We start from the raw sequence: 15,280 nt of genomic DNA on the forward strand, positions 1-15,280 counted from the left end.
AAAAAATTGGCTGCTGAAGCGAACATAGTTTTTTAACATTGGAACCATAGCAGCGTAGATTAAAGGGATTGTCCACTACTAGGACAACCCCTTCTGACGCTGAATGATTGCCCCTGTGAAAATAAAACTTCCTCCCATTCCGATGCCGTTCCAGCATTGTCAGTACTGGTGTTATCGGGGCTCATGTGTGGCTGTTATGTCACATGATCCCAGCACCCAATCAGCACTGGCTTCACTGTTCCCGTAGCTCTCGCCACCTCTTAATTAGTTAAACATCCAAAGGACGGGGACAGTGTCGCCAGCACTGATTGGGCAGCAACTGAACGTGAACCCCGGGAACACGAGCGCCGACACCGCTGGCAAGGCGCCGACATAGGAGGTGAGTATAAGTGTTTTTATTTTTACAGGGACAAATATTCAGATCGAGAAGGGGTTGTCCTAGTAGTGGACAATCCCTTTAACAATGTAACTTATTGAATCACCAGGATGACTTCTAATATCAGGAAAATGATGCTGTATTACATTTCATGGGTTGGACAGCATTAAAATGCGCAATATACCTAATATGTACACTCATCTTACCGTTACCGGTCCCCCGCCGCTCCTTTACAGCTCTGCCCAGGTTCCCCACTGGTCTCCATGCCTCATCGTCCAACCAACCCATTACTACTGCTGCCAACCATCTTGGTGTCCAAAATTGATAAGGTGAGTATACATTATTTTTTGGGCATAAATTTCCGTTTTTCATTAAAGGGTGGACAGTCTTTAAATAAAGTCTATCTAACTACTTAGGCTTTCCATTGGCAGGGAGAGGTAGGGGTGTCCTGGTAGGGGTTTCTTCCCTAAGTACTAACTAGCCCATCTGACCACAGCAAAGTGAATCTCGGATGAAGAAAACCCCAGCTATAAGTAAAAGGCGACCTCATGAATTCTATCTGATGTTATCTGCTCCGAAATTAATGGACCTCAACAAGAATCAAGGGACATCAGGCCAATGGTGACCACTATTTGTAGTGAGCGGACGCCACACCTCTTGAATAGCGATTTTCCTTCCCGTCCCATCCAATCACATGCATCCACCTCCAGCCTGAATGACCACAGACGCCGTGCTTTCCAATAAATGGTTTAATTATGCAACTTCTTAGTTGACTTCAAAATAAAAGACCAAGGCAGCTTGCAGCTTGATACTGTACAGTTTTTTATATATTGTTCTTGTCTTCGTCACTGGCCACAAGTGTATGTTTATTAGAAGATACATTATTAGTCTCATATTCAGCTCTCAAGAGACACAAGACTCAGCATTTCGTTACTGAACGCTAGAAGTTGTACTAATGTGCAGTTTACCAGATTAGGAAATGAAGTCGCAGAGCTGAGATCTCAAGGGTTGTGGTTGTGTGGAGGAACCGCGTCTGTGTCTGACCCGAACTGTCAGTTATTCATTAGGACCGCCCACTTGACTCCTAAGCCTAGAATAAGCAGAGATTTAAAATACAAGTAATGCTGAGTCTTTTCCCACAAACCTATATATCAATTTGCTTAGTTCCTCCAGCTTTAAAACATGATCCTAATAGATCAGACTTCATGCTTCATGAGACCGGTTCACTTATGCTGCGGCTCTATCACTTCCTCTGGATATAATAAAGCCAGTGCTGATTGGCAGCAGGGATTGAGTGACACTGTCATGTCAAGCAAACCCCGGGGGAACCAGTGCCGACACTGCTGGAACAGCACCGCTGGAACAGCACCAACACCAGAGGTGAACACAATTGTTGTTATTTTACTAGAAGGGTAACATCGGGATTCAGAAGTGGGTGTCCAAGCAGTGAACAACCCCTTCAAGTCTATGCACAGAGTTGGAATTTCAATTGTCAGGAAACCTGAGTTCCTTTCCCCCTATAGAAAAATGATGAAATATGTGCTCAGAATTCTAGATCTATAGGTACATAAGGGTGGACATTCACCATAATGTGTACAATAGGTTTAGTGGACGTGTGTGAATAAACTCAGCATGTCCATAGAACCGCCCTCCCTGAGATTAAATGACAAAGTCAAATCCAGAAAACTAAATACTGTAGAGTCCCTTTAAATGGAAAGTGTCTTATTAAATTTGCAGTGCGATCTGCAGGCAACATGTTATAAGGCAGAAGAACTGAGCATGAGATATATAGTTTTGTGGGGAGAAATATTCCATATAACATCTAATTAACTTATGTAATTCCTGTTTTTTCTATACCTCGGTACTTAGGAGTCAAGTGGGAGGTCTGTTAATTACTGAGTGCAGAGAAGTGCCGCCCTCTGGACTCCTAAACTTAAAATGAGCAGAATTAAACGTGACAAGTTACACTGAATGCTTTCAAACCAAGGTAAAAATAAATTTTATATATATATATATGTATATATACGTATATATATATATATATATATATATATATATACAGAATATATACAGTATATATACAGTATATATATATATATATATATATATATACACATCAGCTTGCTCAGCTCCTCCTGATTTACGGCCTGCTGCCCTCAGACCATACAGTATGTTTACTTTAAAGGGAATTTGCCAGCAGGTTTTTGCTATATAATCTAACAGCAGCAAGAGACAGAGACCCTGATTCCAGCGATGTATCACTTAGTTTCCTGGGAGTAGCAGTTGTGATAGAATCACCGCTTGCTCTGCTGTAGATCTAGCAGAGCTCTGAATGCTGAGCTCTATATAATCCCGCCCACACCGCTGATTGGCTGCTTTATGTGTACACTGTATAGAGGCAGAAAAAAATCTGCCTCACCATGTAATATGTGGGGAAACCGCTCAAATCCCAAACCACTTCAATCTGAAAAGACCGTTGAGTAACAGTAGGGCAAAAGAAGAAGGTCCGGATTTGGAAGGTGTGCATAAAAATATTAAATGCATTATTCCATTTCATTAAATGGATTAAAATTATTTATGACAGGAGGAGATAAAGTTACTCTGATGCGTTTCTGGCGTTTCCGCCCTTAGTCATAGAGTATAGCAAGGAATCATGGGATATCCTGTTTAAAAGTAACCTCCAATCACAGAGATCGTGATTCATGACATGCATATAACATACGAAAAAACAGTACATGAACAATTACAAATGCATCAATACGTGAATACTAATATATAAGCATGGTGTCATTTCTAAAATTCATGCTTTTTGGCTGTTTGTGGTCCAATTTGAGGTTTCTTCTTTTGCACAATAGAGAGAGAAAGCTGCTAATCAGTGCTGGGGGTGTTGCTGGACTAAAAGGCACGGGGCCAGTTGTCCTGTAGTGATAATCACCTGCTGATTAAACACTGATTGTACTGAAATGGCAAAACACAGGCCAGTAAGCGACACAACCCTAGAATCAGGCTCTCTTTCCCCAGCAACATGCTGCTCTCAGATTACATATCAAAAACCTGCTGACGGATTCCATTTAAGAAACCAAAACCAAATAACTGCAAAACACAATAAAAGAAAGATCATACATGTGCCAAGATAATGACCCTGCCATAAATTGTGCGTCACAGCCTCAGTTTAGCCTTCAGTAACTTGTGCTGCAGCTTCCCCGAGGCCGTTGGAGGCAGGGTTTGCTGTGACTTGTGGTTCCATAGGAGTGAGAGATCTATGGGTTGCCTGGCTCTGATTTCACCAGTGCTTCTAGGGATTTTTAGGGACATATTCAGCGCATAGCCCCCACTACTTCTCTTTGCCAACATACTTTATGTCTCTTGCGAAGACATTCTTATGTTTCTCCCCTATAGTTACAAAAACTGTACATTACAAACAGTATAGAAACAAATTAAAAAGGAAAAAAAAAAGAATAATTTGCAGCACATTCTGGCTAATTCTGTCTACGCCGTTAGATTTACAGATATAAAAGAAGGTAAGTGTTAGAGCCTAATTCTCCTAGTGCTTGTGAGATAGTTAGCAGCAGACAGGTGGCTAGTTTTCGTCGGCACAAAGGACTAGAGCCAGCTCCGTTCTGTACAGCTTCCCTCCGTCTGATAAGGCCATGATGCTTTTCTTGTAGGTTGAGATGTTGTTAATGTCTAGTTCCTATTTAAAGAAGAGATAATACCTTGTAATCCAATTGGAAATCCACGTGACCCTCCCAATATACACAGCGGTCAATGTCACACATCGCTTCACTTCTTAGGCCGGGGTCAGACATAACGTATAAAAATGCCGTCCGTTTCTTATGGCTGAGATGCGCAGAAAGGTTCCTGAACAGTGATCCGTATGTCATCCATTGGCAGGGTGTGGCAGCGTATTTTACGCATGTACATCTCCGTATGGCATCCATTTCACATCCATACGGCAAAATTTTCTCGCCGGCTTCCAAAATGGACATAGAATGGATCCATGGGCTCATATATGAAAACATATATATAGTCTATATATATATAGTCTCTCTCTCTATATATACAGTGGGGCAAAAAAGTATTTAGTCAGTCAGCAATAGTGCAAGTTCCACCACTTAAAAAGATGAGAGGCGTCTGTAATTTACATCATAGGTAGACCTCAACTATGGGAGACAAACTGAGAAAAAAAATCCAGAAAATCACATTGTCTGTTTTTTTAACATTTTATTTGCATATTATGGTGGAAAATAAGTATTTGGTCAGAAACAAACAATCAAGATTTCTGGCTCTCTCAGACCTGTAACTTCTTCTTTAAGAGTCTCCTCTTTCCTCCACTCATTACCTGTAGTAATGGCACCTGTTTAAACTTGTTATCAGTATAAAAAGACACCTGTGCACACCCTCAAACAGTCTGACTCCAAACTCCACTATGGTGAAGACCAAAGAGCTGTCAAAGGACACCAGAAACAAAATTGTAGCCCTGCACCAGGCTGGGAAGACTGAATCTGCAATAGCCAACCAGCTTGGAGTGAAGAAATCAACAGTGGGAGCAATAATTAGAAAATGGAAGACATACAAGACCACTGATAATCTCCCTCGACCTGGGGCTCCACGCAAAATCCCACCCCGTGGGGTCAGAATGATCACAAGAACGGTGAGCAAAAATCCCAGAACCACGCGGGGGGACCTAGTGAAAGAACTGCAGAGAGCTGGGACCAATGTATCAAGGCCTACCATAAGTAACACACTACGCCACCATGGACTCAGATCCTGCAGTGCCAGACGTGTCCCACTGCTTAAGCCAGTACATGTCCGGGCCCGTCTGAAGTTTGCTAGAGAGCATTTGGATGATCCAGAGGAGTTTTGGGAGAATGTCCTATGGTCTGATGAAACCAAACTGGAACTGTTTGGTAGAAACACAACTTGTCGTGTTTGGAGGAAAAAGAATACTGAGTTGCATCCATCAAACACCATACCTACTGTAAAGCATGGTGGTGGAAACATCATGCTTTGGGGCTGTTTCTCTGCAAAGGGGCCAGGACGACTGATCCGGGTACATGAAAGAATGAATGGGGCCATGTATCGTGAGATTTTGAGTGCAAACCTCCTTCCATCAGCAAGGGCATTGAAGATGAAACGTGGCTGGGTCTTTCAACATGACAATGATCCAAAGCACACCGCCAGGGCAACGAAGGAGTGGCTTCGTAAGAAGCATTTCAAGGTCCTGGAGTGGCCTAGCCAGTCTCCAGATCTCAACCCTATAGAAAACCTTTGGAGGGAGTTGAAAGTCCGTGTTGCCAAGCGAAAAGCCAAAAACATCACTGCTCTAGAGGAGATCTGCCCCAACATACCAACAACAGTGTGTGGCAACCTTGTGAAGACTTACAGAAAACGTTTGACCTCTGTCATTGCCAACAAAGGATATATTACAAAGTATTGAGATGAAATTTTGTTTCTGACCAAATACTTATTTTCCACCATAATATGCAAATAAAATGTTAAAAAAACAGACAATGTGATTTTCTGGATTTTTTTTCTCAGTTTGTCTCCCATAGTTGAGGTCTACCTATGATGTAAATTACAGACGCCTCTCATCTTTTTAAGTGGTGGAACTTGCACTATTGCTGACTGACTAAATACTTTTTTGCCCCACTGTATATATGTCAGTGATACAGACACACATATACAGGTCCTTCTCAAAAAATTAGCATATAGTGTTAAATTTCATTATTTACCATAATGTAATGATTACAATTAAACTTTCATATATTATAGATTCATTATCCACCAACTGAAATTTGTCAGGTCTTTTATTGTTTTAATACTGATGATTTTGGCATACAACTCCTGATAACCCAAAAAACCTGTCTCAATAAATTAGCATATCAAGAAAAGGTTCTCTAAACGACCTATTACCCTAATCTTCTGAATCAACTAATTAACTCTAAACACATGCAAAAGATACCTGAGGCTTTTATAAACTCCCTGCCTGGTTCATTACTCAAAACCCCCATCATGGGTAAGACTAGCGACCTGACAGATGTCAAGAAGGCCATCATTGACACCCTCAAGCAAGAGGGTAAGACCCAGAAAGAAATTTCTCAACAAATAGGCTGTTCCCAGAGTGCTGTATCAAGGCACCTCAATGGTAAGTCTGTTGGAAGGAAACAATGTGGCAGAAAACGCTGTACAACGAGAAGAGGAGACCGGACCCTGAGGAAGATTGTGGAGAAGGACAGATTCCAGACCTTGGGGAACCTGAGGAAGCAGTGGACTGAGTCTGGTGTGGAAACATCCAGAGCCACCGTGCACAGGCGTGTGCAGGAAATGGGCTACAGGTGCCGCATTCCCCAGGTAAAGCCACTTTTGAACCATAAACAGCGGCAGAGGCGCCTGACCTGGGCTACAGAGAAGCAGCACTGGACTGTTGCTAAGTGGTCCCAAGTACTTTTTTCTGATGAAAGCAAATTTTGCATGTCATTCGGAAATCAAGGTGCCAGAGTCTGGAGGAAGACTGGGGAGAAGGAAATGCCAAAATGCCTGAAGTCCAGTGTCAAGTACCCACAGTCAGTGATGGTGTGGGGTGCCATGTCAGCTGCTGGTGTTGGTCCACTGTGTTTCATCAAGGGCAGGGTCAATGCAGCTAGCTATCAGGAGATTTTGGAGCACTTCATGCTTCCATCGGCTGAAATGCTTTATGGAGATGAAGATTTCATTTTTCAGCACGACCTGGCACCTGCTCACAGTGCCAAAACCACTGGTAAATGGTTTACTGACCATGGTATTACTGTGCTCAATTGGCCTGCCAACTCTCCTGACCTGAACCCCATAGAGAATCTGTGGGATATTGTGAAGAGAAAGTTGAGAGACGCAAGACCCAACACTCTGGATGAGCTTAAGGCCGCTATTGAAGCATCCTGGGCCTCCATAACATCTCAGCAGTGTCACAGGCTGATTGCCTCCATGCCACGCCGCATTGAAGCAGTCATTTCTGCCAAAGGATTCCCGACCAAGTATTGAGTGCATAACTGAACATTATTATTTGTTGGTTTTTTTGTTTGTTATTAAAAAAACACTTTTATTTGATTGGATGGGTGAAATATGCTAATTTATTGAGACAGGTTTTTTGGGTTATCAGGAGTTGTATGCCAAAATCATCAGTATTAAAACAATAAAAGACCTGACAAATTTCAGTTGGTGGATAATGAATCTATAATATATGAAAGTTTAATTGTAATCATTACATTATGGTAAATAATGAAATTTAACACTATATGCTAATTTTTTGAGAAGGACCTGTATATATATTAATATTTCATACAGCGCTAGATAGCATAAAAGCCGGTAATTCAATTGCCGACTTTTCCTATCTCCTTATCAAACCCCACAGGATATGAGACTTGGTTTACATACAGTAAACCATCTCATATCCGTTATATTTTTACATATCCCTCACTAATAATGTTAGTAGTGTCTGTGTGTGCATCTTCCAGATGTGCCTTTTCTGGGGTGGCTGGGGGCAGATGTTTTTAGCCAGGGGGGGGCCAATAACCATGGACCCTCTCCAGGCTATTAATATCTGCCCTCAGTCACTGGCTTTACTACTCTGGCAGAGAAAATTGCGCGGAGTTTTTTCTGTGATTTAACCCTTTATTTTAACACCTAGAGCTCCCAAATTTTACACACAGACACTGCTAACATTATTAGTGAGGAATATGTAAAAATATAACAGATATGAAATGGTTTATTGTATGTAAACCATGTCTCATATCCTGTCGGGTTTGATAAGGAGAGAGGAAAAGCCGGTAATTGAATTTTATGCTATCTAGCTCTGTATTAAATATAAATATATATATATGTATATATATATATATATATATATATATGTGTGTATATCACTGACATATATATATATACCCCTATTCTATGTGTAGACATTAATTCTATCTATTCTATTCTAACCTGTCAGTGTGATTTTACTGTACACCGCACTGAATTGCCGGCTTTTCTATAGAACACCGCTGCGTATTTCTCGCAAGTCACACGCATGGTCCGTGTGTAATCCGTATTTTTCTCGCCCCCATAGACTTTTATTGGCAGATATCTTGTGCAGTACGCTGACAATCGCAGAGTGCTGCGTTTTTCTCAGCCCGTAAAATACGGCTGTGAAATATACGGCAGATAGGAGCTGCCCCATAGAGAATCATTGGTCCGTGTGCAATGCGTTGTTTTTGCGCCTCTCATACGTCCGTATTTCTCTCTAGTGCGACCCCGCCCTTACTTTTACACTCTATTGCGGAATTACTTTTATAGGTTTTTCTACATTGTCCCCGTATTCTTATGACTCTGGCTCAGGATTGACACTTCTTCCTATTATCCGCCTTTATAAATTAGCCCAATTTTTTTTTTTAAATCTAATTTAAAATCAAATTATCCCTTCCAAAAATAAAGCCAGAGATTTACCTTTTTATCCTTCTCGCAGAGATCTTTCAGTAAGGCGTCCAATTCATTTTCATCTATGTAGCCACTGTTATCCTGTATGATGAATGAGAAGTCGTCAAGAGAAAGACAGGCGTTTAATGTGCTGGGCCGCTGCCTCCGAGACCGCGCTTCATGCAAATTCGTCAATGAATAATTTTTACTGACTTTTTTTACTTAATGAATTCTTAAGTTTAATGGAGTTTTTCTTGGTTTTTTTTTATAGTCTGGAAGTTGAGATTATCAGTGAGCTGGAACTAGTATAAGGCAGCAGCAGAAATGATAAAATAATGGTGACTGGTAAAGCAAATATCAAGAACACAAAAGCCAAGGACCAACTCATCATCGGTGGATATTAGGACCATGGCTGGTTGTAGGAATGGCACGGTTCGTGAAACATGCAAATGCTTAAACTATCAATTCTTGAACACATTTTTGATTTTCTTAAAAGTATCCCATTCTTTTAATACCTCTTGAAAATTTGTCCATAAATTGATAATTGGCCATTGCAATTCACCTTGTCAATAGTGTCTGTCATTGCACACTCTGTAGATACTGGGCAGAATGGTGGCTGAGTGATTAGTATAGGGGATGAGCGGACCCAAACTTTAAAGTTTGACGTTCGTGACGGACAGTCACTCCCTGATGCTTAATGCTGAACACAGATTTTCCCCAGAAATCCGTTGCAGTGTTTGGATTTTTCAGGGGAAGTCTATGGCAGAGGTGGAGAGAGAGAGAATTTTCTGGTTCAAAAGTCCAGGTCCTCTTTTTTTTAATGAGGTTTGGGTTCTGATCCAAGTTCTGGTACCCAAACAGAACTTTGGAATAAAGTTTAGGTTGAGTGCCACATCCCAAACTTCCACAGGTCCGCTAATCCATAGTTAGCAGTGCTGGGTTCAAATCCCACCAAGGACAACATCTACAAGTTTCTTTCCCCTTGTACAAACAGGAGTGTGGCCCCCTCTTCTGATCTAGGCATTTCATCTATATAGCTTCCCATGGGCAGGTGTCTTAACATTTGGAGCCCCCATCCTGCTCTGCTCTTATCTACATAGAGGGAGATATACACTGCTCAAAAAATAAAGGAAACACTTAAAGGGACCCTGTCACCTGAATTTGGAGGGAACAATCTTCAGCCATGGAGGCGGGGTTTTGGGGTTTTTGATTCACCCTTTCCTTACCCGCTGGCTGCATGCTGGCTGCAATATTGGATTGAAGTTCATTCTCTGTCCTCCATAGTACATGCCTGCACAAGGTGCAATCTTGCCTTGCGCAGGCGAGTACTATGGAGGACAGAGAATGAACTTCAATCCAATATTGCAGCCAGCATGCAGCCAGCGGGTAAGGAAAGGGTGAATCAAAAACCCCAAAACCCCGCCTCCATGGCTGAAGATTGTTCCCTCCAAATTCAGGTGACAGTGTCCCTTTAAACAACATAATATAACTTCAAATAAATCAAACTTCTGCGAAATCAAACTGTCCACTTAGGAAGCAACACTGTTTGACAATCAATTTCACATGCTGATGTGGAAATGGAATAGACAACAGATGGAAATTATTGGCAATTAGCAAGACACACTCAATAAAGGAGTGGGGACCACAGACCACTTCTCAGTACCAATGCTTTCTGGCTGATGTCTTGGTCACTTTTGAATGTTGGTTGTGCTTTCACACTCGTGGTAGCATGAGACACACTCTACAACCCACACAAGTGGCTCAGGTAGTGCAGCTCATCCAGGATGGCACATCAATGTGAGATGTGGCAAGAAGGTTTGCTGTGTCTGTCAGCGTAGTGTACAGAGGCTGGAGGCGCTACCAGGAGACAGGCCAGTACACCAGGAAACTTGGAGGGGGCCGTAGGAGGGCAACAACCCAGCAGCAGGACCGCTACCTCAGCATTTGAGCAAGGAGGAACAGGAGGAGCACTGCCAAAGCCCTGCAAAATTACCTCCAGCAGGCCACAAATGTGCATGTGTCTGCACAAATGGTTAGAAACCGACTTCATGAGGATGGTCTGAGTGCCTGACGTCCACAGATGGGGGTTGTGCTCACAACCCAACACTGTGCAGGACGCTTGGCATTTGCCACAGAACACCAGGATTGGCAAATTCGCCACTGGCGCCCTATGTTCTTCACAGATGAAAGCAGGTTCACACTGAGCACATGTGACAGACGTGACAGAGTCTGGAGACGCCGTGGAGAGCGATCTCCTGCCTGCAACATCCATCAGCATGACCAATTTGGCAGTGGGTCAGTAATGGTGTGGGGTGACATTTCTTTGGAGGATCACACAGCCTTCCATGTGCTCGCCAGAGGTACCCTGACAGGCATTAGGTACCGAGATGAGATCATCAGGCCCATTGTGAGACCATATGCTGGTGCAGTTGGCCCTGGATTCCTTCTGATGCATGACAATGCCAGACCTCATGTAGCTGGAGTGTCAGCAGTTCCAGCAAGATGAAGGCATTGAATCTATGGACTGGCCCGCCCGATCCCCAGTCCTGAATCCAATCGAGCACATCTGGGACATCATGTCTCGATCCATCCACCAATGCCACATTGCACCACAGACTATCCAGGAGTTAACTGATGCCTTAATCCTGGTCTGTGAGGAGATCCCTCAGGATAACACCCACCGCCTCATCAGGAGCATGCTCAGGCGTTGTAGGGCGGTCATACAGGCACGCGGAGGCCACACACACTACTGAGCATCATTTCATTGTCTTGAGGCATTTTCACTAAAGTTGGATCAGCCTGCAATTTGATTTTCCACTTTAATTTTGAGCATCATTCCAACTCCAGACCACCATGGGATATTCATTGTGATTTACATTGATCATTTTTAGGTTTTACTGTTCTCAATGCATTCCACCATATAATGAATAAAGATTTACAACTGGAATATTTCATTTAGTGATACCTAGGATGTGGGATTTTAATGTTCCCTTTATTTTTTTAAGCAGTGTATAAACCAGGATAGGGGATGTTAGTACAGAATTGACCACATTTTTTGCTTACATTTTTTCTCTAATTTGTCTGAAAGTCCAAAAAATATAATATATATTTAGCTAAGCTACCATGTAATGAAATAAATGGGAAACATATCACAGGACAAGATCTATATAAAAATCAGTAACATACCTTGTCATATAATTCAAAGGCTTTGTTAAACTCTTTGCCACACATCTTAACACCCTATAACATAATAATAATAATAATAATAATAATAATAATAATAATGTGATGTCTGCAGTAATATAAATAGTCTATATAATCTGCAATAATATGTGCAAAGGAAATTGTGAGGTCATCTCAGCACCTAAAAATGCTTAGGAGGGGTATATACTACGTGGCTGGAATTTCCCAAACATCCCGTGTTATATTGACAGCCACTACTAATAGAACAAACCCAGTGCCATCCTGGGAGCCATAGGGGTCATTGTGAATTGCATCGGGGCAGGTGAGTCTTGCATTAAAGGGAGGTCTTTATGGTACTGGCAATTTAGGGGCTAAAAGGAGCAAAAAGAAAATTCTTGTAAATATAGATATCGATGAGAAGGAGAATTCTCATATCGGATTAGAGCTGAAACTGGTAAGATTTTTATGAACTGAACTCATACCTGAAATTTTAGAAGAAAGTTTTCTTGGATTGGCAGCAATCTTAGGAACAAAAAAAAGTTTTTAATATTAGTAATTACATTCTTGGGATAATACAGAAAAGGAATGTACTCAGAATAAAGGGGTTGTCCACTACTCGGACAACCCCTATGTTTCCCCCCCCAGTAAAATAATAATAACACTTATACTTTATACTCCATCCCGAGCCTGTGCTGTTCCAGGGGTGTCGGCACTGATTCTCTCAGAAATTGGGTGACATTGTTATGTCAGGAAGTACGAAGAGTGTTCTGACCAAAGAACGGGGGTGAAGTGGTCTCTAATTAGCCACAGGGATTGCGTGACATAATATCATATCAAGCTGTGATATAGAACGCAAGTGAGCTTTCAAAACGCATCTTGCTCACTTGCCCTGTCTATGCAACCATGATAATTTTTGTAGATTGTTAATGGACTTAAAATAAAGAAAGAACTATTTTGCCAGACGCTGGAACAACAATTTTTTTTTCCTTGAGTATATTATCTGGTGTGGATCCACTTGGTTCCGTGCAAGCTGGACTTCAAGTACTAGGTGAGCTGGCTTTCTCTTTACTATATGTGGATACCCTCATGTACCCTAGGAGGTCTTATCCCAACTATATAATATTTTTTCCAACTCTTCTTATCCTAATGACCACTATAAAGTACCCCAGCCATCCCGTAGACACTCAGTATTTCAGTTATTACTCCTTCGGGCTCCAGCTCTTCCATAAGTAAAATAGCTCAGTAATTTTTTTTTTTAAATGTCCATTTATTACGCCATGTCTCTGTTCTTTTTATGTATATATTTGTGTTTCTTCAGATACTTTGTTATACCATGCCTGATGAAGAGACCTAAGTAATCTGGAAAGCTCGCTTTGTAACATCACTGATCTTATATTTGTTAGTCATTAAAAGGTATCAGAACTATAAGATTATTACCGTAAATTTGTTTCTCTCACTGAGAACAATCAATCTTTTTTCAAGTAACAAGGTACCAAAACCTTTTTTTTTAATTATATCAATAAAGGTAAATTTTGTCTGTCCTTACAACTCTGTATAAACGATTAAAATCTTCAATCTTCCACCAAACAACTCTATTCACCTTTTAATTTTAGATAATGATATATTATTTAATCCTACAAGATACATGGAGTACCAGTCCATATATGTACAAATATATCATATTTTATTAATGCAAAATGTTACACGAACAGGCAAACGAATAACAGACAGGGTTAAAAAAATGATGAGAGTCTTCAGAATTACAATAACACAGGTGTTGGTAGCACAGTGTCACACTAAAAAATACTGGGCGTGGATGGTGTAAGTCCTATATACATGGAATGTGTAGTATAGGCAGAGTAGTGTGTCATTATCACCATATAAGTGTAAGAGAGTCTCAGCATGCTCCTTGTAAAAAGCAGGTGTAACCATTAAAGTGCATGTGCATAAAAACTTGGAAACATAAAGCAAGACCGTAGTACACCACACTTAATAATTGAAACTTGATGCAAAGCACAAGTAATGAAGTAAAAATGAAAATGTATAAAATGAAAAAAAGTAAAAATAAGTGCTATATAAGAAGATGCACTTACCCATCATGAACCCGTGTGGACCTGCGCTCAAGTTTTTATGCACATGCACTTTAATGGTTACACCTGCTTTTACACGGAACTTGCTGAGACCCATCGAGCGTCTTCAGCATTTTCAAAAAATGTGTTCGAGTCTCTGCGCCTGCTTGTCTTGTGACTGTTCGACAGCCGCAAACCCATGCAGGGATTACCTAACAATCAGGCAATCTCTACATGTGTTGCGGGTGTTGAACAGCCGTGAGACACGCTGTCGTGGGGACTCAAACATGTTTTTCAAGCACGTCAAGACTTATTATAAAATAAGAGAATTTGCAAAAAGAACGTGCTCACGTGAAAAATATATATACCTCAAAGTGACGGAGTAAGTGAACGATACCCGCGAGACTGGACCAGTGAATAAGGGTCTGGATAGTCGGAGATCAGTTGAACAACCAAAGAAAAAGCACCAGAGCCGACCATATAATCCACATAAAATAAGATTTATTTTATAAATTACAATATTAAAAAACAAGGTAAAGGGAAAATTCACAGGAATGTCACGGCGCTGTCTCAGATAAAAATTATACACCTGCAAAGCACCATGTGATAAAAAAGGCCTATACTTTAAGTGCTTAGAGGACATAATATCCAACAATAACAATATATAAATTGCAGTGCAGGTAGTGAAACTGAATAAATAAAGATAGAATGTCACCAACACAGTAATAATTAAAAAAAAAGTGACTAAAAAATAAAGTGAACTCGTAAAAAAAATATATAGCAACATGGTGAAGTAATAGGCAGGATACAATCATAAATTATTTGCTGGCAATGTAAATAGGCACTTAAAAATTAGTGCAGAGCCGGTGGTAATCACGGGGTCACAAGGAATTATAATAATAATTAAGTTACAGGAACTTACAAAATGTAGTATGGGACCCAGGCTCCATCCACCCCAACGCGCGTTTCGGCGCTAATGCCTTCGTCAGGAGGAGTATTAGTTTATAAAATGCTATAACGGTAATTAAGCTAAGGAAATCTGTCAGAAGGATTTTACCCTACAAACTATTGAAATGCTGAAATCCCTATCCAGTGCTGCCTCCGTTTGCCTGACTGACAGTGGGACTTCAGGCAAAGGAGTTGTCAGTCATGGAGGACGCAGCACTGAGCAGGAAATAGAGCTGGAGTGACAGAGGATTCAGATCTACACTAGCTCTTC

The 15,280-nt window shown here is 41.1% G+C and overlaps 1 protein-coding gene across 1 annotated transcript in view; it reads right to left on the minus strand.

Annotated features, from left to right (window-relative positions):
• Window positions 1–1,110: 1,110 nt before the first annotated feature.
• Window positions 1,111–15,280, minus strand: part of CALB1 (calbindin 1) — a 105,256-nt gene continuing 91,086 nt past the window's right edge. The window contains exons 8-11 of the mRNA XM_069731589.1: window positions 12,475–12,514; window positions 11,996–12,049; window positions 8,840–8,911; window positions 1,111–4,070 (exon numbers count right to left, since the gene is read on the minus strand). Of these exons, the coding sequence (XP_069587690.1) occupies window positions 3,957–4,070; window positions 8,840–8,911; window positions 11,996–12,049; window positions 12,475–12,514 (280 nt within the window). The 3' untranslated portion in view covers window positions 1,111–3,956. The remainder of the gene's footprint in view (window positions 4,071–8,839; window positions 8,912–11,995; window positions 12,050–12,474; window positions 12,515–15,280) is intronic.

Source organism: Ranitomeya imitator, chromosome 6 (genome assembly GCF_032444005.1).
Source record: "Ranitomeya imitator isolate aRanImi1 chromosome 6, aRanImi1.pri, whole genome shotgun sequence".
Lineage (NCBI taxonomy): Eukaryota > Metazoa > Chordata > Amphibia > Anura > Dendrobatidae > Ranitomeya > Ranitomeya imitator.